Consider the following 22,567-nt stretch of genomic DNA (forward strand, 5'->3'; position numbering starts at 1 on the left):
TCTGCGGACTTAATGGTGTTAAATGAAGGAAGATTTCCCCCGCACCCCATCCCTCTGTTGCAGAGCAGCACTGCTTCGCTGGGTATCAGTGGAGTGATGCGTTCTGTAGCAGGCACAGCACATCCTGAAGCCCACTTACTCAGCTGGACAAATACACAACAGAGAAATCATATTGTCACATTATCCACGTTAGGGTAAAATTAGCATCAAAATAAAGCGATCTCATGGGCCTTAGCTAGACCGGGCGAAATCCCGGGGCGAACCCTGGGATCGTCCCTGTGCACCCACATGATGCACAGGGGACCCCGGGATCAGGGAGGGATGATCCCTCCCTTGCCCTGGGATCTCACCCTCCACTTTGGGCCCGGTTTTTCCACAGTCCCGGGCTGAGCCTGAGAGCGCGGAATGTGTGGCTCATTGCTGCAGATTGACCCAGTTCTGCACGATTACTCGCACGGAGCCAGGAGCGCTGCGCCCATCGGGGGTAGGGTGGGGGGAGCAGGGAAATTAAGTTAAAATTTTAAAAAAAACTTACCTTTGCGCACGACTGTCTTCTTTTAAAAATAAAAAATGGGCGCGATGCCTCTCCTCCTGAGGTCATCGCACCTTACGTGTAAACGGAGGAGGGATCTTGCGTGAATCACAACGCGAGATCTTCCCTCCTCCGTCGTGGGATAGAAGGTAGGTCTAGCTAAGGCCATGGTGTTCCTTTGAGCCATGGGCTGAGCCCAGCTATATTTCTTCTTAAAGCTGCTGCATTCAGCTGATCATTTGTCGTCATGTTTTCCTAAAGGGAACTTACCTGCTTGAAGGCTGAGGAATGGAGGGTGGGGGCAGCTTAGGGTTGCTGTGCTCAGCTGGCTTTGTGCTTTTTTCAGAGCTTAGCCTTGAAGATGAAAGGTTGAGTTAAATGTTGTTCTGTGAGAGAGTTGCTTCCAGAGCAGTCTTACTTCTTGCAAAATCTGTGTCCTTGGCCAAAATGTAAGTCCTGTGGCCTTGGAGGGAGTTCTTGCAAACAGTCTATACTAATTATTTGACGGCTCTTTCCTAAATATAGGAATGATTTAGACTAGCATCTGCTTGAATCTTGCATGTTACAAAGGCACTTCCATGTTGGAAAATTCTCAAGGATTCATTGAAATATTCACAGCGACCTCAGTGGGGAGAAGAGTTGCCTAGCTTCTTTTTTACTCACTGGGGGCCTTGCTAGACGAGGCCTTAGCGCGCCTTGAGAGCCAGTTTCCCTGCTGTGCGTCCACATGACGCACAAGGGAATCTGGCCCCAGGCCGCACTGAGGCTTCCTCTAACGCGCCATAAGCGAAGGCGCTTATGGCGCGCCTTTTCCGCAGCCCCGGCCTGAGGCCGGGACTGCGTAACGTCTAGGAAGGTCCATGGCTTTTTGCGGCTACTCGCTTACTCGCGAGTAGCCACGAAAAGCCACGGACTTGGCACAGCGCTCATACGAGTGCTGTGCCCATCGCGCCAGGGGGGGTTGATCCGGGGGGGGGGGAGATGGGGGAGAGAAGGCTGGACCAGCAGGGGAGGGGGATGGCGGAGGGCGGGAGACGGCGAGGGGGGGGGCGGAGGGCGACGATGGGGACGGTGGGGGGGGCGGAGGGTGACGACGGGGACGGTGAGGGAGGGCGGATGGGGGTGCTTAAATAAAAAAAAACCTTACCTTCTCCGGTGGCTTCGGGCCCCACATGGCCCCTTTAAAACAAACCAAAAAAAGGCCAACGCTGCAGGGCTTCCGTTGTCCCTGCGCGTCAGCCGTTTAGGCGGCTGGGCGGCGCATGTTAAAGTTAGCGCGCCGTCGCCCCGCCTCTCTGCCGGCTTATCCCGGCAGGTCTAGCAAGGCCCTGTGAGTGTAGTTGACACCATTTGTGTGCACCTCTCCCTCAAAAAGAGTGAGTGTTTCCCAACATATTCAGAATCCAGAGTGACTCATTATATTCTGTTGCTATAAAAATGAAAGTGCTTCATTTAAGGCAAAGCTTCTTAAAGGGAAGGTGAATTTACAGTTGAGCAGCATTTCCCGTTTGGTTATTGATTTGATTAGAGCAGGAGCGGATCTATGTATTCCCCCCCCCAATGACTTACATACCGTATTTCTTTGATTCTAAGACGCCATTGATTGTAAGACACACACTAATTTCAGTACCACCAACAGAAAAAAAGCTTTGATTCTAAGAAATAATAAACGCACCTGCGATTTTAAGATGCACCCTGTTTTTAGAGATGTTTATGTGGGGGGAAAAGTGCGTCTTAGAATCGAAGAAATACGGTATATATGTTTTTCCCAACAGGAGTCTGTGGGCTTCATGCGAGTATCAGTGCTACTTCAATTTTCTCAAGCTTCCTGCTGCTCGCCATTGCTCACCCACATAGCTCAGCTCTCCAGCTGCTCATAGGCCTTAGCCCAAGAGGTGAACATTGCCAAGACAAGGAGTTGGAAACGTTGGCCTGCAACTCCCATTGCCCCTAGCCAGCATAGCGAATTACAGCCCAACATCTGGATGGCCATACGTTAGCCACCCCCTGGAGAAATCCGGATGATCTTTCCCCCTAATGTATAGAAAGTGGTGTGCTAATGCCTTAAAACTTGCTTTTAGGCAGGTCTTTAGGCAGGCCTATCAGAAATTAAGCCACTATTACTTTACGCCAGGAGTGGGGAGCCTCTAGCCTGTGATGCCTCCTCTCCTGTGCTGCAGTTAGACTTTTAAAAAGCCAAATGGGTGGTTTGGGCAGCATTTTCAGAGAGGCACTGCTGGGGACAGGAGGGGAAATCACCACCATTCCCATATTCCTTTTCAAAGGCCCAACTGCCAAGTGGGAGAGGATTTGGGTGTGGTGTGGTATGGGTGGGTGTGCATGAGAGTGGGGGTGGGTACCCACTAGTTTACTCCTGTCCACTTTTGCAGACCCTCTCCCATTTCTGACTTGTGACCCCTCCCCTACCCAAAGATTCTCCAAAAGAGAATGTAGCCCTCTGGCTGAGTTTTCCGCTCCTGGTTTACACACTCTTCACAAAGGAGACAATAATAACCATTTCTGTTGTGGTTTGAATATTTAGAATCAGCGCGTAACCTTTAAACAGAGAGCAGATCTACACGGAACATCCTCTTTGCGATTTCTGGGTTTTGTTGCATTATAAAAGATTACCATAACAGCCTTACTCTGGGTGATATTGTAGTGCAATTCAGAGTATGTTCATACAGTGAAAAGTCTGGTTCTCTCTTCTACTACCCCCTGAATAGGATTTTGCAGGGAAATATCAGTTGGTTAGTATCTGTACATTGTGACTGTCAGCAAATTTAATGCTTGTGGATTGCTGCCACAATCTCTCTTTGCACCCCAGTTTCTAGCCCTGTTGGGATTATTTGATCTAGGAGTAGATTCCAGGCAGGGTCAAATCCCAGTCTTCGTCTAGCTTAAAAACAAAATCAGTCATGCTCAGGACATGCAACAGCACCTTGGTAGCACAATTATCATCAGAGGCTCCAATCACTGGTGCGATCAACCATGTATAACAGTCATATTTCCTTGCTTCAGGACACTGATGTTCACCAAGGGTTGGGAAATTGTGGCCTACCACATGTTGGGCTAGAATTCCCATAATCCCTCACCAGTGGTAATGCTGGCTGGAGTTGATGCAAGTTGGAGTCCACCATAATCTTGAGTGCCATAGCCGCTTCTCCTCTGCTGTAGAGTAATAGGATATAGACTGAATAGCAACAGTATGATGTAACAGGTCCATCCTAACAGCATTCCTCTGGGGATATATTATGCTCCCTGCAAGGCTGCAGGACCATTGAGTAGTGACAGTAGTTATCCTTGAGCACATTTTGGCATGATAGCATAAACCCATTGCTTGCTGCCTGTTCTGAGTGATCATCTGTGCAAACACTTGGGTTCTGTGCCTATTCAGAGCCAGCTCTGGGAACTCTTAGGACCTGAATGCATGGAAGCAGGCATTGCAATGAGGATTACTTGGAACCCTAACTTCTAGAGGTAGGTCTCACACTGGGTGAAGTTGAGAAATCCAAATAGTGGAGAATTCAACAGTTCACAAGGTTTTCCACATGGTCACGGGTGTTAGACGGACTAAGACAGTACTTCCCCCACCTCGATAAAGATGTTCTAATGCTAGATTATTACAACTGCCTCTTAGATGACTTCTGAACAATGCATCTTCTACCTCTCTCCTGAACTATTTTTTGTCTAAAAATGATAGCTACAGCTCAGTGCAAAAAAGAAATTTCACAGAAAAACATCTCTTAATGACAGCTCTCAGGAAAAATGGGACTGATTAGAGCTCGGATCCAACACAGAGCTGCTAGTGGAAGGATACTGCTGGTGGAATGTGGGACCCTCCGGAGGAGATTTGGAGGGCACCTGGGAACCTGCAGTGTGGAGGAGAGGATGTGAATGTCCTAATCCGCCAGCAGAATCCCACCACTGGCAGAATGATGCTGGATTTCAACCCTTGGAGCGGGAAGTGCTCTGCCCAATATGGATGTAAGGTTTATGGAGTTCAGAAATGTTGTGGAAATGGGAACCCACTGATAAATAGGTAGCTCAGTAGGAATTAAGACTTCCTAAATCAACATTAACGAAGTCTTGGTTGTATCTACTGCCTTTTTGTTGTTGGTATGTTTGCTTTTTATTGTTGCAAATCTTACAGACATTAGCACTCTGTTAAATAAAGGAATGTAGCACACATAAATACATCACAACAAAACAGAGGCCAACAAAAAATAGTAAAGTAAAAAAAAAAATCAAATCCCCCAGACCCACTGCTGCTGCGTTATAGAGAAATGGGGGCTGAGACTTGTGACAAGAGTCTGAAAAATTACATTCAGTAGGTGTGCAGTATCAACATTCCAGGCTCTCTCTCATATATATATATATATATATATATATATATATATATATATATATTAGAGCTCATCAAGTTTAGTGTTTACAAAGAACAATATTGTTACAAATACAATACTATACTTCTCCCGACGCTTTTCAATAATTTCTATTCACCTTTACAGAACAATAGTACAACTTTATATTCTTTAGTACTGTGCTCTCCCTCTCGTTTTCTCTCTCTCTCTCTCTCTATATATATATATATCTACACATACAGACACACACACTTGCCATCTTCAGACACCAATTTCTTTTTATTCCCGGAAGTACAAAGAACTCCCTTCCCTATCCCCAAAAGCCCTGAACTTGGAAAATCCCAAAACATATTGCAAATTATAATGCAGTTCAGACACACACATAGAAAAATGGTAAATCAAGAGGCAATTTCAATCTTGTTGTAAACATGGTAGAGTTAATTCAGCATACAAATAGGCAACTATCATCCTTGCAGGATTTTTGCAAACTGGAAGGAGTGTAAAATAAATTGTTCCTTTCATCCCATAGAGAATGTCATGTTTCCTATAACAACAAAGAATGTTTTAAACATCAATTTCCAAACAATTATCTCACTTTTCACTCCATATTCTTCAAATAATATATTCTAAATTGAGAACTCTAGGGTTAGTTTTTTAAAAAAAATGGACTTTGAAAATCAGTTTGCAGGATAGGCTCCCCTAAGCTGCATGACTGGCATTGATTTCTGTGAGTGCAAGAGCATTGTTCCCAACTTCCAGAGTCACGAGAATCAGCACAGCTAAATCCACATCTGGTTGTCCCAGCCCCTGCAATTGTGGGCACATGTGAATATGCTGAGGAGTGGCTACTGCTCTGTGAACCAGCCCATTTGTCAACTAGTGTGAGAACTTGCTGCGATAGAGCCAGAAGAACAGGCCAGAAGAGGTTTAAGACATGGATGATTTTACTCCAACATGAAAATATTTGAAAGATGATAATGGTGATTCAAGTTAAGGACATAAGCAAGTTTATACAACATTGGTTTTATTATTATTGTTGTGGTTTTAATTATCTGTCCTATTCTCAGTTGTACCCAACTATCTTGGCCTGTCTCACTGAAGTCTGAAAAGAAGTGTCTTGGGTAAACCTGAAATAGAAGGAGATCTATTCTGGGAGTCAACGCTGTTGAGAAGTAGGTTTTGAGAGCTACCTTAATCAGTCAATTTCTGGAAAAGTTGCTCTGTATATAGAGAAATGGATTTAGAGCAGGGGACGTTTTGTTTTGATTCAGCGAAGTGAAGAAAAACGAGATTAGGAGGAAGAGATATTATGGTGTTTCTCTGATGGAAAGAAAAGGCTATGATTTAGCTGGGGCTGGTAGGAGGAAGTATAGAAATATACTATCTACACTGGTTACTATACATATATGTATAGGGGCGCTAATATATTATGTATGTGGTCTTGTGTAAAATGGATGATCTCTCATTAAAAACTGTGCTTATGGATTGCTCTCAATCGGAGATAACCTCAGACTAAGTGCAAACTATCAATATTAACCTGGAGTACTAACATTACTGTGTCTGGTGATTCTACAGCTTTTACTTAATACGGCAATTCTGCAGTGTCGTCGTACTGAACATATTCAATTCCTAACTGATGTGTGCATATGTGGATGAGTATGACTTCTATTTTCTCCGAAGTCATTAGTCTTTCCTACTGCAGTCCTCCATTTCAGAGTTGAAAGTTCAACCCCTGCCTATGGGCCTCAGTCTAAATCCTCATTTTTAGGCCATCTGTGGGTGGGGAAGGGCTTTTGGACTAACTTCTATTTTCATCTCACTACATATAATTTGAAAAAGTGCTGAATTAAATTAAATGCCCAGAAATCCAATTGCAAAAATAATACTTTATTTTGTTTGTTTTGCTTTAAAAAGAACAAAGTGGTTTTTTTAAAAGGACTTGTTTATTATATGTATATTCTGCTCTTATAAAGAGCTCCTAGTGGTCTCCCATTCAGGTTGCTGATCACATCCAAACCACTTAGTTTCAATAAAGCAACACCATCAAATTTGGTCCAAACTTTCTATGAAATTTAAATATACACAGCCCAACCCTATGCAGAGTTGCCCATTTGTTCCACTGGGTTTAGGTGCATCAAAGAGGCCAGGATTGGCTTGCTAGAGTTGGCCTGGCTGAAAGATTCTATTCCCCCGCGCCTGTATATCGGTTTCCTATAACACTACTATATAAGCAATATAATATATTCATGTACAACTCTTTTGTAAATGAAGAAAGAAACTAGCACTCCAGTCTTGTCACTATTCCTATGTTGCAGAGCCACTTCTGGCAATGCATAGGGATTGGGCGCATAGAGCTGTAGTAATTGCAGGCCTCCTAACAGGCTGTTTGTATCACAGTTATCTTAAGTGGTTCAAGGTTCTATCGCAGTACCAGCCTCTCACCCTCCCAGAGCTTCTGTGTTTGTTGTAGGGGGTTGGGATCCACATGCATTTACATATAACACCCATGCAGGGCACTGAATCCCAAGGAGGACACCATTACATATCTAATGCAACATGTGTGCACAATGCACGTCCATGCAACATGCAAACACTCAACCTGGTACACCAGTGTTGCCCTGGCCTGAACACTAAATTGGGCTGCCACCTTACCCCTTGTTATTCCGCATTTCCTATTTTCCAACACCCCCACACAATTATTAGATTCCAGAAGGGTAACCATGTTAATGGTTATAGCAAAACTAATAACAAATATTGGGGCACCTTAAAGATCGAGACATGTATTGTGAGTGAATCCTTTATGGGCTGCATCCCCCCAAGGCATATGCCAAATAAATAAGTGTTTTAAGGTGCCACAGGACCTACACTTTTGTGTTTTTGCCAAATAGTTTTACTACAAATATTACAGTCTACACTGACCTTGATTTTTAAATACCATAATCAAAACTTTTTGGAATACTCTTTCATTGCACAAGCATCTACAGTAATTGAACATACTCTTTTAGCATCCCATACGTGGGATTAACTTTACATATATTTATATATATTTATATATATATATTACAAAATAAATTAAATTTATACCTTCCACTATTCTATTATGGTCCAAAATTAAAGAGAAATTGTCTTAAAAAATTAAATACAAACTTTTGGACCAAAGATATGTTAAAAGTAAACTGGCTCAGAACAACAAAACAATTTAGAACTGTATGTAGACCTGTTAAAAAATCATAAATATCAAGCCATACAGTTTAAAAATGTGACAACCTATTAGGCCACGTACACATACATACACAAAATGAAAAGGCTTAGAAAGTCAAGATCTGACAGCACTCTCTCCCCACCCACGACCACATTGTTTCTGCTGGATATTTAGTATTTTATCACTCAACCTTAGAAAGAAAGTAAGAAATAGAAAAGCCATTTGCAAAAATCATGCTGCACCTAAAAAATAAAGGACTTTTGGGAAAGCAGGCAGGGAAGCTTACATCCCAAGGAGTGAAATTGTGAACGCACATATCCCAGAGGCAATGTACATTTTAGTGCCGGAGAATTTCCTGCATGGGATAACTACCACCTTTCATTGACAGTCCCCAACATTAGGGAAGGTAGTGCTCACCTGAAAGTTGGGTTAGCAGCAAATTTCCTTCTTCAAACATAACTCAACTTTTTCCTTAGGGCAAAAATTATCATCTTGCTGCTCTCCTGACATACATAGCATAGCAACATTATAGGATAAGCAGGTTAACATCCTACTCTTAAGAGGAGAATTTTACCCCTTTGTTTGTTCTATTTGGTGAAAAGAGCTTTCTAATTTATTTTCAGTCAGCGTACCTGTGTTTTCTGTCTTAACACCCGCAGAAGCACAAATGGCAATGTCACTAACAAGTGCATGCGTGTGGGTGTTGTGTTGTGTTAAAGAAAACCTTGGTTATTTTTCTGTTCTGTGAAGAATTGCATGAAACTCTAGTACTAAAAAGGTGCAACCAAAAATGCCATCTTGTACACAGCAGAATGAGAAAAGGTGAGAAAAGAGAGTGAAAGAGATGTTGCTGCAGACACCAAAATGCAGCACAAGAAAACACCACCACTAATGGAAAATGTCCTCCATCCACACCGGGAGGGTGAGCTTTAGATGTAAACTGGTTGTTCCTGTGCAGTCAAGAGTCTGTACATGGCAGCTGGCATGGTCTTCATATGAATCTGGAAGAAGGAAAGCAGGACGGAGTCAGTAGTGTTTCCCAAAACATTAACAAAAGAAGCTAGATATCTTGAGCTGGATCCAGAATTTGCCTTCTGCAAATGGAATGGCACCACCACCACCACCACCAACAACACCTATTCATACCCTGCTTTTACCTCCAAAAGAAAGGAAACCTGCAGCAACACACACACACACACACACAAGCACAAGACAACCAATATGAAACAAGACTAAAAAACCACACCCTACAATAAAACTTAGTGGGGTTGGAAATAGTTTTCTCTCCCCGCTCCTTCCCATGGCAGCCCTCCAGAGAGTCAAGAGACCCTGCTGAATGGGGTGAGCTGGGGGGGGGGATGGGTAATTCTCCCCCGCCCCCAAATCAGGCAGAGGGACCTTCCAAGAGTGGAGCACTTCTTGCAGAAAACAGATCCTGGATCCAAGCAATAAACTTTTAATTGAAATCAGTATTTCAAAAAACAGTTAATAATTAATGCAAAATCCATAAACAATACTATATCGACAACAAGGGGATAATAGTGGAGCTGAAAATACACAGTTACACCCCTACTCCAGCAGTAAGTATTCTGAACCATTTAGTCATACAGTTAAAGGAGACAAATCCACACTGAAGAAAGAAGCCAAGAGCCTCTCCACATGAGGCTTTTATTGAGTGCTCATGATTTTTCATTCACAGTAGTTTGCGGGTCCTTTACATGTTGCCATCTTCCAGAGCCTCTCCTGTGCTTTGCAGCCATTATTGCATTTTTTTCCTAACGAGGAATCTTTGCTTATTTGGCATTGCAGAATCCTTGTGCATTTGAAAAATTTCACTATACCAAAGCGCCACCTAGTGGTTGTATAATGGCATATCTAGAAAGGCAGAGAAAGAAAAGCCCTGGACAAAACATGTAAAGGAGCCAATCTTAATCCTGCAAAGAATCCGAAAGGAGAAGCCTCAGTAAAGGTGTGGTTAAAAGCCCCACGAGAAGAACTAGGCACAACTGACCTATTCAATAATAGCACTGGATACAAAAGGACCAGCATGTCAAATCTGCCCTTACTGCAGGTTAATACAAAGATAGAAAAAAGGGGTGGCCACACTCTGCTCTCATGCCAAATGGACAAAGTTCCAGAGGCAAATGCCTGTAGCAGTGGTCGCAACTTTGAAGCTCAGACATTCATTCAATCGTCTGTCATCCAGTGGAAGCTCACACTGGAGGAAGGATAATTTTTGTCAATTCCCTCTCCCCTTTCCCGTCCCAAGCATCCCCCCCCCACTATTCTGGTGGGTCCCCGAACTCTCTGAAGCAGGGGGAAGGAGGAATCGGCAAAAATCACCTCTCCATCATCACCATCCTCCAGGAGTGTCCCATGAGCAGAATTCCAACCTCAGAGCTCAGAGTCCAACCCTTTGTGTTCAGAAGTGAGGGGAATGTTCAACAAAAGGGGAAAGAAAGCAGCAGATGTACTCTCAGAGAAGATATATTACCTGAAAGAGTTTTTAGTTTTGTGGAAAGGCTATTCCGCTACCAACATGTATTACCTAATAAGTCCCATTGAACTCAGTGGGACTTACTTCCAAGAAAACATGCATATGATTGAGTTGCACTGAATATCAACAGATGCTGACATCCACTGAAAGGGAGCCAGTGTGGAGTATATAAGGTTATCTTTGGTCTTTTTAGACCTGGAACCCATCTTTTAACCACACCCTGCAACACAGAAGTAACTTTTGTTTATTTTACAATAGTAATTCCTTTATCTCCTTCTCACTTTTGCTATCTGTATTTCTCCTCTCCCGCCATCTTTTATATAATTTTCTAAAACAACAAAAAGGGTACACGAGTGTGGCAGCACTAGTGTGACCCACTGTAGGTTAGGCTGTAATCCAGTTGTGGGTCACTTGAAACCCACCTGTTGAAAACCACGGTGGTAGTGACCAGGGAGATCCGAATTCAAATCCCTGCTTAGTGAGGAAGCTCACTGGGTTATCTTATCCCTTCACCTCAACTTACCTCACGACTTTGATGTGTGGATTAGCCCAGAGCTCCTTGGAAGATAGGCAAGATCACAAGTGTGATAAATGCACGCGGCTAGAGCATGGCCATTGAGCCTCTTAGTCTCAGCAAAAGCCACAGAGCCACACTCAGTACCAATGGGTCACCTCCCCACATTTGCTAATATTTTTCATTCAGTGACAACAATTACGACGACACCAACATTCATATGAGATTGCCAGCTCCTACCTCACCAACCGCATTGGAGAGAATGTGAACAATCTTTTCGTGAGGGGTTGCTACAACACTCTGCCCATTTATTTCAATAATTCGGTGGCCCACTCGTACCCCTCCTCGTTCTGCAATTCCTCCTCTCATAAGGCTACAGATCTGGAACAACATCAGACAAGAGTTAGGCACTGAAAATATAAAATGGAAGGTGCTTCAGTTAGAGCAAGAAGCAGCCCAAACATCATTCTCCCTTGATTACTGCAACCTTCCCCAACCTGGTACCCTTCAGATGTTTGAGACTCCAACTCCCAAGATTCCTGATTGCTGGGTGGGACTAAGTTGTAGTCTCAAACATCTGCAGGGCACCGGATTGGGGAAAGCTGAATTACTGCAACATCACCTGGGACCTTGTTTGCATGGACCCTTTGAATTTCGATGTCAGTGCTCGAAATATGTTAAATGGAGCCATTCACACATTTAACTAAGAATACAAACTCTGGATCATCCATTCACTAGAGAAGGAGCAGCAGATTCTCCTCCCCTTCACTACAGAGCCGATGTAATGAATTAACTGGGCACTCTGTGCTGGTGCCCAATAGTGCAGCGGCCCTGCTTGTGTGACTGCATTCCCCCATCCCTTTTGCGGAAGCAAGATCACAGGAACGTAAGGAGCTACTTTGTACTGAGTCAGACCATTGGTCCACCCAGTTCTGGTCACCGCACCTAAAAAAGGATATGATAAGAGCTGGGGGAAAAAGTGCAGAAAAGGGCAACTAAAACGATTAAGGGGCTGGAACATCTCCCCTATGAGGGAAGGTTACATCAACTGGGATTGTTTAGCTTGGAAAAAAGGAGGCTAAGGGTGTGTACAAAATTATTCATGGTATGGAGAATGTGGCTACGGAGACATTTTTCTACCTCTCTCAAAATACTAGAACCCGGGGTCATCCCATGAAGCTGATTGGTGGGAGATCCAGGACAAATGAAGTACTTCTTCACACATGGTTAAATTATGGAACTCACTACCACAAGATGTACTGATGGCCACCAATTTCGATGGCTTTAAAAGGGAGGTTGGATAAATTCCTGGAGGAGAAGGCTATCAATGGCTACCAGCCCTGATGGTCGTGTGCTACCTCCAGTATTCGAGGCAGTAAGCCTGTGTGCACCAGTTGCTGGGGAACATGGGTGGGAGGGTGCTGTTGCACCATGTCCTGCCTTGTTGGTCCCTGGCCGATTGGCCACTCTGTGAACAGAGTGCTGGACTAGATGGACTCTTGGTCTGACCCAGCATGGTGCTTCTTAAGTATTCTCAACACTGACTGATGGTGGCTCTCCAGGGATTCAGGCTTTTTCTGCCCTACTTGGAGATTGAACCTGGGGCCTCCTGCATGCAAAGCAGGCCACGGCTGATCACATGAACAGGGTTTCCAAGCAGGTGTCTGCAGAGAGGCCCAGTCTCATATGCTGCATCAACGCTATGAGGCTGAAGAAGGACCTGCCGCTCTTCCAGCACACAAACAGAGCATCAGCCATGGAGAATGGAGGGACTGGGGCACAGAGCAATAAGTCACTGTGGACTGCCTTGGTTGTAAACAAAATCTGTTTATGTAAAGAAACATTCATTTAAAAACGTAAAGCATAGTTCCTTGGAATATGACTTAAACTTAAACTCAATAATTTGGTGGATGTATAGTAAAGTGAACTGACACGGTAAAGAGACATGTAACTGCATACTGGTTTTGTCATAGAAGAACACAGCATCAACTTTTTCTCTTGGGGCATGGCCATACTAGAAATGGGGTGGGTGGTGTTGACATTTTTTAAAGTGTGAAAACGTTAACATCTCTCTGCTGCTGCATAATGCGAGCCAGAGACACTAGAAACTGAAAAAGCAATTCAAGCAATGCTTGTGAAAATGTGTTACAAGGTACAAGCTATGTGATCCCATCTGACTTGTCAAAACGTAAGAATGCTTCTTGCATGTCTTATAGAGCGTGCTTTTGCAGATTTTGTTCAGAGTCCATGTATCAATCACATCAAGGGAAGTCAAGGATCATATTTACCAAATCACCAGCAGCTTTAGCATGGCATCTTTGGATTGCATTTCCTTACCACTGAATAACTATGGCCATGCTTCGCACTTCTAGGATTAAAGAGCGTAGCAGACTGTACACTCAGCAGCTCTCATTTTACAAATGAAGCACTGGAACGTTGTCCCCAACCTGCCTGCCCCAAACACACACGCACACACACTCTTTGTGTTGCATTACCCCCATGACCTCAAGCAATACAATTAAGATCTCACCATATGGCTCCATTGTTAAATTCCCAAATGCTATTCATTCATTCGATTAACCCTCATGTCCTTAATGTTGTCTTAATCTAGTATGCAGATAGTGACACTTTGGGCTGTACACATGTGCATAAAAGCAAAGTGTTTTGTAATTAACTGTTCATTTTGCTTTTTAAAGAAAAGAACTACAGGATAATAAACTGTTACGGATGCCAAATGCTACTTACAATGCCATTCTGTACACTGAAGCCTAGCTGATATCTGAGGTCTGGTCTTCTGATGAGGACAGTAGTTACTGGAGGACATCTCACTATATTCAGCTTAACCCTGGCCTGGTTTTTCAAACCCTTAAAAACAATGTGGCAGACAGAATTTTATATCATTTTGGCAAAAACTCTGATGGGACATTAACATGAAAGTTATACTTTAGCAGATCAACTTGATGTGCACTTTGGTAGCATTTTGCTTAATTTGTTCTGATTTATTTTATTTTATTTTATTCATTTATTTTATTTGTACCAAAAATGCCACTCAAGGCAGATTACAACCATTAATAAAACTTATAAACAAATACATTAAAACTCAATTAAAACAATTAAAAACACAAGAATAGAGCAAAAACAGCATCCATTTACACACCAAAGGGCCACTTGAATAAAGAGAGGGCAGAGAGGGGGCAAACCCAGCCTTCCTTGGCAGGGAGTTTTACAGCCAGGGAGCAACCACCGAAAAGGCCCTCTTTTGCATTGCCACCAAGCACGGCTCTGAAACCGGTGGTCTTGAAAGAAGGACCTTTCCCGAAGATTTTAAGAACCAAATAGGCTCTTAAGTGAGGAGGTGGTATTTCAGGTAGCCTAGTCTTAAGCCATATAGGGTTTCATAGGTTATAACCAGCACTTTGAATTCTGCCCATAAACAGAGCCAGTGAGCTGTTGTAACAAGGAGTCACAGTGCTCCCTGTAACCAGCCCCAGTCAACAGTTCGGCTGCTGGTTTCCGAACAGTTTTCAAAGGCAGCCCCTTACAGAGAATGTTACAATAGCCCAAATGGGATGTAACCAAGGCACGTGTGGCCGTGGCCAGATCAGACATCTCTAGATGGCACACTAACCTCAGCTGTACAATGCACTCCTGGCCACTGCTGAAACCTCAGCAGTCAGGTTCAAGGCTGGTCCAGAAGTTCACCCAAACTGCAAGCTGGAATTTTTAGGGGGAGTGTAATGCAACCCTACTTGAATCCCTATTCCACGACCTGCCTTTTGACTAACCAGGAGCCCTGGAGTCTTGTCTGGATTAAGCTTGTTTGACCTTATTCAGTCTATTACTGACATCAGACACCAATCTAGAACTAGAACAGCTACCTTGGATTTGGATGGAAAAGAGAGACAGAGTTGGGTGTCGTCAGTATACTAGCGTCAGTGAACCCCCAAATGCCAGACAAGGTCTCCCAGAAGTTTCATGTATAAGTTAAATAGCATGGTGCCTTGAGGGCCATGGCATCGAACAGGAATCCCCCAGCACCAACTTGCCTCTCCAAGGAGGACTGGAGCCTCTGTATAACCTTGACTCCCAGTCCCATCTCAGACAGATGTCTCAGAAAGATGCTGTGGTCGATGGCATCGAAAGCAACCTAGAGGTCCAGAAAAACCAACAGGGACATACTCCCCCGGTCTAGTTCCTGGAGTACATTGTCTACCAATGCAATGACCAAAGCAGTCTCTGACCCATAAACAGGCCTTGAAATGGATCTAGATGAAATGGATCTAGATAATCCACATCATGCAGAAATTCCTGGAGCTGTAAAGCCACCACACTCCAGCACCATGCCCAAGAATGGAATATTAGAGACCAGCCAGAAGATATCCAATACAGTCGGGCTCAGGGACTGTATTGGATAAACAAAAGCCTTATCGCTGTCTCTTTCAGGTAAGATGGAACCACCTCTTCCCATAAAAGAGACATTTACCACTCCCCTTGCCCACTCAGCCAGCCCACACCCTGGCTGCTTTTACAAGCCAGGAAGGGCAAGGGTCCAGCACCCAAGTGGTAGGTCTCATTCACCAAGGGTCCTGTCCACATCCTCAGGTTTTACAATTACAATGATCACAACTTAAAAAAAATGCAATGCAGATGTTATGAAACCTCTATATAAACAATGACTAATGCAAAAATCCATAAAGGAAGGGAGCACATCACACTGACTCACATGGTTTCCCCTAAGAAAAATTACTAGAGTGGCAAGGGATTCAGGCACACAGGAGTGGCTCACACATCACTTGGGAAACATATGCATTTGTCCTGAGCCACTTCATTTGCAATGAAACAGAGTAGTGAGCATATGCAAGATCCTATGAATTAATCAGGATTAAATAATCTAGAAAGTACCACTCACTGGTAGCCATGACCACCAGCATCTAGAATTATTTGTCAGGAAGCACTTGAAAAGTGTGTATGTGTTTGGTGACTGTGGAAAATTCTACCCCTTTATTACTCTAACCAAAACCACTGATGTTGAATCTACTGCCACAGAATAAGATGGCAATGAGATGTTAAAAAGAACCATTCCATTTCAGACCACATGTGAGACATCACATTTCTGAATGCTCTACTGTGCGATAATTAATATACAGATTATATAAATATTTCATTCTTGCAAACAGAAAAACCGGGAGCTGTCTAGGCTAGAACCTCTGCCCCAGATGTGCTAGTGTTGTTGCTTTACAAGCAGATTGAAGGGGGTACAATCCATGCTACCGACTCAAATCCTACCAGCTCATTCTGCTGCATTCATAGATATGGCTGAGTATGAACGTGCAGTTAATTTGTGTTGAGTAACTGGAGATAATAGGAAAGGAAAGTCTCTAGTCCAGAATTAGCACGATTTTTCACAGGTCTGCCCGCTACTGACCGAAGAGAGAAACACCCCACGTGTGGAACCTGGTGGCAATTATATGTAAGAACACCTCCTTTCTCTTTTAAAGGAGGCTTTAGTTTGATCTTACTGGTCACAAATCAGTGATAGCAAAGACCGAGTCTTTAAATTATGTAGGGCTTCAGTGATTTGAGACTTTTTATGGAACAGCTCCTTGAATTGCACCTTCAGGGCTACACAAAGCCAGTGTAAACTCTGAGGCACTGGTATCAAGTGCTTCTGGTGGCCCATCTCTGTGAAGATGACCCAGGTGCACCTTCCAAACAGGCCTCAAGAGTAGGGTGACCATATGAAAAGGAGGACAGGGCTCCTGTATCTTTAACAGTTGCATAGAAAAGGGAATTTCAGCAGCTGTCATTTGTAGGCATCTCGCACCTGGTGAAATTTCCTCTCCATCACAACAGGTAAAGCTGCAGGAGTTATACTGCACCTGTACTGTGACCAGATTTAAAAGGGGGCAGGGCACCTGCAGCTTTAACTGTTGTGATGAAGAGGAAATTTCACCAGGTTCCCCATATAGACAAATGACACCTGCTGAAATTCCTTTTTCAATACAACTGTTAAAGGTACAGGAGCCCTGTCCTCCTTTTCATATGGCCACCCTATGACTCAAGAGCAGGCCCACGCACAGCACATGGCAGCAACTCATCTCAAAGTCACAACGGGTGGATGTCAGGATGTGAGGGGGGTGCCAGAAGCCCAGAGTGGAAGTGGAGGTGGCTATACGTAACACACTCACAAACAGACCAATACGGCCCAGATCTATGAACCAAACCCCCAGAACCCCAATGGCTTTATGAACAATCCCTTTTGGAAAAGTCAAAGTAATACTAATTCCTACTACACAATAAATATGGTCTAGAGAAAAGGTAGCAAGAGAAAAGGGGAGGAGTGGTAATGCAGAAGAAATGGAGGTGGCCTGCTTTTAATACAGCCTCTGACCACCTTCACTTTAGTACAGACTGACCAATTCACACAATTTCAGCCTATCCTGTTTTTGTTAACTACTCCATTTGATATAATTTGATATCCTTTTTAACTCAACATCACCAAATGTCTCTATCCCTACTAGTACATATGTGAAGTACAGGCGGTTTTTATCATGGCCTTTTGCAAAGGCAGGAAAATGACGTTTGCCCAAAGCGACTATATACATACACCACAGACCTATTCATGTGTTTAACCTTTCCCTTTATGGTCTATTTTTTCCCTGCCAGGGCCTTTTCCTCCCTATCAATATTCACAAGGGTTATATGTGAAACGAACCCCCAGAGAGCTCCAAATGCCAAAGCCCCCCCCCCTCTCGTCTCCATCTATACTACTGGGCTCAGCTTGTTTGTTAATCAAGCAAGGAGGCAAGAATGTGCATGTGGGAAGCCAACGCAGTAAATAAAAAGGCAACCCTGACAGGAAGAGAGGCATTTCAGCAGCCATCTGGCATACAAAGGCCATCAGACATTTTCATTTTGTTTTATAGCTTCCACTTTGGGGCGGTTGGGCTTTATTTATAGTCCAAAATGTGCCACCCTATCCAGACTCAAACATCATCTGTACACCATATGTTTGCCCATTAGCCTTCCCAGTTTGCGGGGGGAATGAAGGGAAGTCCCAAGTTGCCATTTCGATATGTATTTATTCCACAAAGGCCAGCTCTGCTGCTAGCAGGCGCTCTCCGTCGTATCATATACTCCTTTTTTATTTTTAAAAAAGGTCTCCTGGCATATATAGTCTCACATTATAAAAATCCAACTCTCTTATTTATAGATCCTTTGGAAGCAGTTTGTACAAGATGTCTCCTTTTGCGAGCGCTGGTATTTATACTAGGCACATTTGTAGAACCAATGCTGTCTTTCTGGATATGTGAATAAGAGCTTTTCGTATCAGCAGCCAAAAAGATTTTCATTTTTGATCAGTGAACTACTTGTTTAGGTCATATGTATGTATGTATGTATGTATGTATGTATGTATGTAAAGTCTGCCTTTCCACGTAAGTGCTGACGGAATCTTAGATAAATCATTTAAAAAACACATCCATATCATAAAACCCATTCACACTTTTCACTTTTAAAGCCCTAGACTGCTCACCTGAAGGAGCATCTCCTTCTCCAGGTGCCCCTCCCCCCCCCACCACCAAAGAAGTCAAGGTGAGCGGCTACGAGTGGGAGGGCCATTTCAGCGGTGGCACCCCTTCAGTGGGATGCCCTCCCTAGAGAGGCTCACCTGAGGCCTACATTATGCTATTTTTCAGCACCTGGCATTTTAGGAACTGTTTTTAGTGTTTTTAGATCTCAGTATTGTTTTATCTCTGCTGCTGGTTCTTATTTTTTATTTTATTGTGCACTGCTGATGGTTTTATCTTGCTTTTATTAGATTTACTTCATTGTTTTATTGCTATTTTGTATATTATCTTTTTAAAATGTACTCTACCCAGAGAACTTCCAGCAATTTAAAATAAAGAAATACCAGACTTGTTCAAGAAAAGACTGAAGTGAATAGAATTGTTTTTACTCGGTGCCTAAATAGCAGAAGTGTTGATGCTAAAAGAACCTGACTGGAGAGAGCATTCTAAAGACAGGGTGCCACACAAAAGCACGGGCTGATGTTAAGATCATTTGTTACTCATGAGAAGGTGCAACAAGTGCATTAAATTCCCATCCAGACAGGCAGTTCAGAAAGATGCCATGATTACAGTAAGCCACTGAGAGGTCCAGGAGCAGCGATAGGGTCATACTCCCCTCATCTATCTACCAGTACATATCATCAACCAGGGCAGTTTCAGTATTAAAACCAGGTTTAAAGCCAAACTGAAATGGGTCAAGATAAACTGTGTTCTCCAAAAGCACCAGGAGTCTGATCATCGCTACATCTTCAAGCCCCTTCCCCTAAAAGCGGACCTTTGTAAGTGGCTGGTAGCTGATGCAATTGTCAGGGGCCAAAGACGGCTTCTTCAGGAGCGATCTAACAACTGCCTTCTTCAAGGCACCCAGGACCACTTCTTCTCTTTAATGAAGCGTTTGCCATCTCCTGAATACAGCTGATCACTTCCCGCCATCCAACCTGATAATATTTTTTCAACATAGAAGGTCTCAGATGATGTAAACTGGTAATGGACCACCCCTCTCTCCAATCAGCCTCAGATTGCCATCAACTTGCCCAGCAGAGAACATTTGATTAATTGTATCCCCTGTATGAAAGTAAGGAAGCCCTTAACCATGTATTAATCCCTAGATATGCAGAACTAGGCCCATGGTTCCTGACCTGATCTATCAATGGGGGCAGCATGGAATATAGGAAAATGCCTCATCAGACCACAGGTCCATCTAGCTCACTATTGTCAACACTGTCTGGAAGAAATCGCTCTCCAAGGCTTCAGGCAGGATTCTTTCCTCATCTTACCTGAAGAGGCCGAAGATTGGACCAGGGATCTTCTGCATGAAAGGTATGAACTCCACCATTGAGCTATACCCTCGACTCATAGCTCCAGTCAGAAAGCAACAATTAATTGTTACATTAATTGTGGGTTGTTATTTTACTATACATGATACACATGGTGATATCTCTGTCTATAACTTTGATTACTCCTGAAAAAAAGCATTTACTCAGTTTTTTTAAAATTCATTTTCAAAGAAATGTAATGCTCAGCACTTTGTGGACTTTCCCTCTTTGATTGGGAGTAGTGCTTTGGTTTTTAGCTTATTCATTAGTCACAATAGTATCGAACAGATCATAAATACTTACCAGCCTTCCTCAACTTGGTTTTCTCCAGATATACTGTCCTGGGATGTTGGGAGTTGTAACCCAATAAATCTGGAGGACACCAGGTTGAGAAAGGTTGATCTATTCTATGTAGGCATTTAAAAATCCATAAGCATTTACATGAACAAACAAATCAGTGATATCAAGTCAAGGAGGTGCATTCTCAACCAACCTATGCATTTTGCAGGGCTCCCTGACCCCTGCTGTTTTATGCAAGGCAAGGGGAAGGAGAAGGGTGCATTTAAGTTGCTATAGGGTGATATAGGAAAAATGAGTGACCTGTATGGCTTAGAAAGCAAATCTAGTGAACGTGCAGATACCTGGCAACAGGACACAAAAGCAATGGGATATTCAGACCAGTGAAGAGGGAATGGCTCTCCCGAATGTGTAAGAATTTTCCATCTACCTTTGACTGCAGATGCGTACCAGCAACAAATGCCTATTAGTTGCACACATGACCCTTTTGGACACATGCAGCTTTGGATCAGCCTCTCATGCTCTGGAACAAGGGGACAGAATTCCATTTCAGAGAAGCTTTCAGAAGCTGCATTCGAGTGGTGGGTGGGACCAAAGGAAAAGAGGGTGGAGTCAAAATCCCCCCAAATACTTGCATATATTTAATTTAAAGCTCTCGCTGCCAGCACCCTTGGAGAAGGATTTCAACCTTTCAGGATGGGGGGAAATGCACAAAAGCCAAGAAATTGCCAAAGAATTGGTGGTTGAGGGAAAGGAGGCATGGGTATATTGGGAAACCTGGAGGGCCACATTAGAGGGCACTCCCAGGCCTGAGTTCCCCACCACTGCTCTAGAACTCCATCATTGTCACACTGCCTATCCACTGCAGAGTTTTTGAATTCCATTGGCTTTTATGGGAACTGAGATCTTGCAAGTGACCTTTAAGATTGCAGCCTGTGCTCTTGCTATCACGATTGTACATTAGTATGAAAAGAACAGAGGCAAATGGATCATCTAATTGCTGAATGGCCAAAAATGAAAGTTAGACTTGCTGTTCTTGAGTAGAATTCTACAGCAATGATTTACTGTCACCTTCTATCACTCAAAACAACCAACCTTTTGTTAAAAATCGCTGGACTTCAGCAATCACTGCATCCATTTGAACAAGGTAACGAAGTCTCCAGTTTGCTAGCTTGATTCCACTCACATCCTCACTATTCAGTTTAGAAGCAGATGTACACTGCTTTGCATTTTGGGTTGCCAATATGTGGGTCATTTACTGTTAAGAAGTAAAGGCAGTCCCCACAACAAGGCAGATCCTGCAGTACAGAGGAGACATGCCGAGGGTGGTGGTGGTGGTGGTGTCTCTATAGCAACATGATAGCAGCAGCATTTCTCTAAGCGAAGCGAAAAGGGAATGCAGCCTAGCGAAAATGTCCTCAAGACTGAATCGTATCTGTTCATTGGGGAAGGGTTTTTAGGATGTTTTAATCATGTATGCTATGTTTTTAATCAGTTTTTAATGTGTTTTATATTCACTGTTGTTCCTCGCCTCGATCCAAGTGGAGAGGTGGGTAAGAATTTATTATTATTATTATTATTATTATTATTATTATTATTATTATTATTAGTCTAGCAAAAGAAAAGGACACCTGCGGCATGGGTGAGGCGGCAACTCTGCCTCAAAAAGAAAGAGAGAAATGGATGAAAAAGAAAAAAGAATGGTGGGATAACTAATCCCGGTAACACTCAGAAACATAAGAAGGGTGACAACGGAATGATCACAGTGTGGACTGTGATCCAGAGCAGCCATCCCCTAATGTAAACCAGCAGATTCTGCACGATGGCTTTCGTCTGCTGGCTTGAGTTAAAATGAGCATACGGACAGAGCGCAATAGCTGAAAAGCTGCTCCATGCTTTAACCTGCCAAAGAGCTGACAAGTTTGGTCAACGTCTTTGTTGGGATGCACGTGATCGGGGGCCCTGTTTTAAATCAAGTGCATTTTCCGTACCTTTATGATACTCTGGCATGTAGAGAGTGGGAGGCCAACCAAGCTAGTCCCATTGATTGACATGATCTGGTCCCCGATGTTCAACTTCCCAGATTTCTCAGCTGGTCCTCCATGCATCATATTGGCAATGATAACTGTAGGCAAGATGGATCCCCATCCGGACTCTACAATCACTACGCCCAGAATTTCTCCCTTCTGCTTCTCAATGAAAACCTGAATGGGAGGAACAAAAAATGAGAACCAACAGCAGTCATTCTCCTCCATGAAACAGAGAAAAGCAAACACA

The 22,567-nt window shown here is 43.4% G+C and overlaps 1 protein-coding gene across 3 annotated transcripts in view; it reads right to left on the reverse strand.

Moving 5' to 3' along the window:
* Positions 1-6,767: 6,767 nt before the first annotated feature.
* Positions 6,768-22,567, reverse strand: part of APBA1 (amyloid beta precursor protein binding family A member 1) — a 101,001-nt gene continuing 85,201 nt past the window's right edge. For all 3 annotated transcript variants that reach the window (XM_063129322.1, XM_063129323.1, XM_063129324.1), the window contains 4 exons: positions 22,282-22,494; positions 13,855-13,974; positions 11,350-11,490; positions 6,768-9,099 (listed from right to left, as the gene is read on the reverse strand). In XM_063129322.1, coding sequence (XP_062985392.1) covers positions 9,028-9,099; positions 11,350-11,490; positions 13,855-13,974; positions 22,282-22,494 — 546 coding nt within the window. In that variant the 3' untranslated portion in view covers positions 6,768-9,027. The remainder of the gene's footprint in view (positions 9,100-11,349; positions 11,491-13,854; positions 13,975-22,281; positions 22,495-22,567) is intronic.

The sequence above is a fragment of the Elgaria multicarinata genome, chromosome 6 (genome assembly GCF_023053635.1).
Source record: "Elgaria multicarinata webbii isolate HBS135686 ecotype San Diego chromosome 6, rElgMul1.1.pri, whole genome shotgun sequence".
NCBI lineage: Eukaryota > Metazoa > Chordata > Lepidosauria > Squamata > Anguidae > Elgaria > Elgaria multicarinata.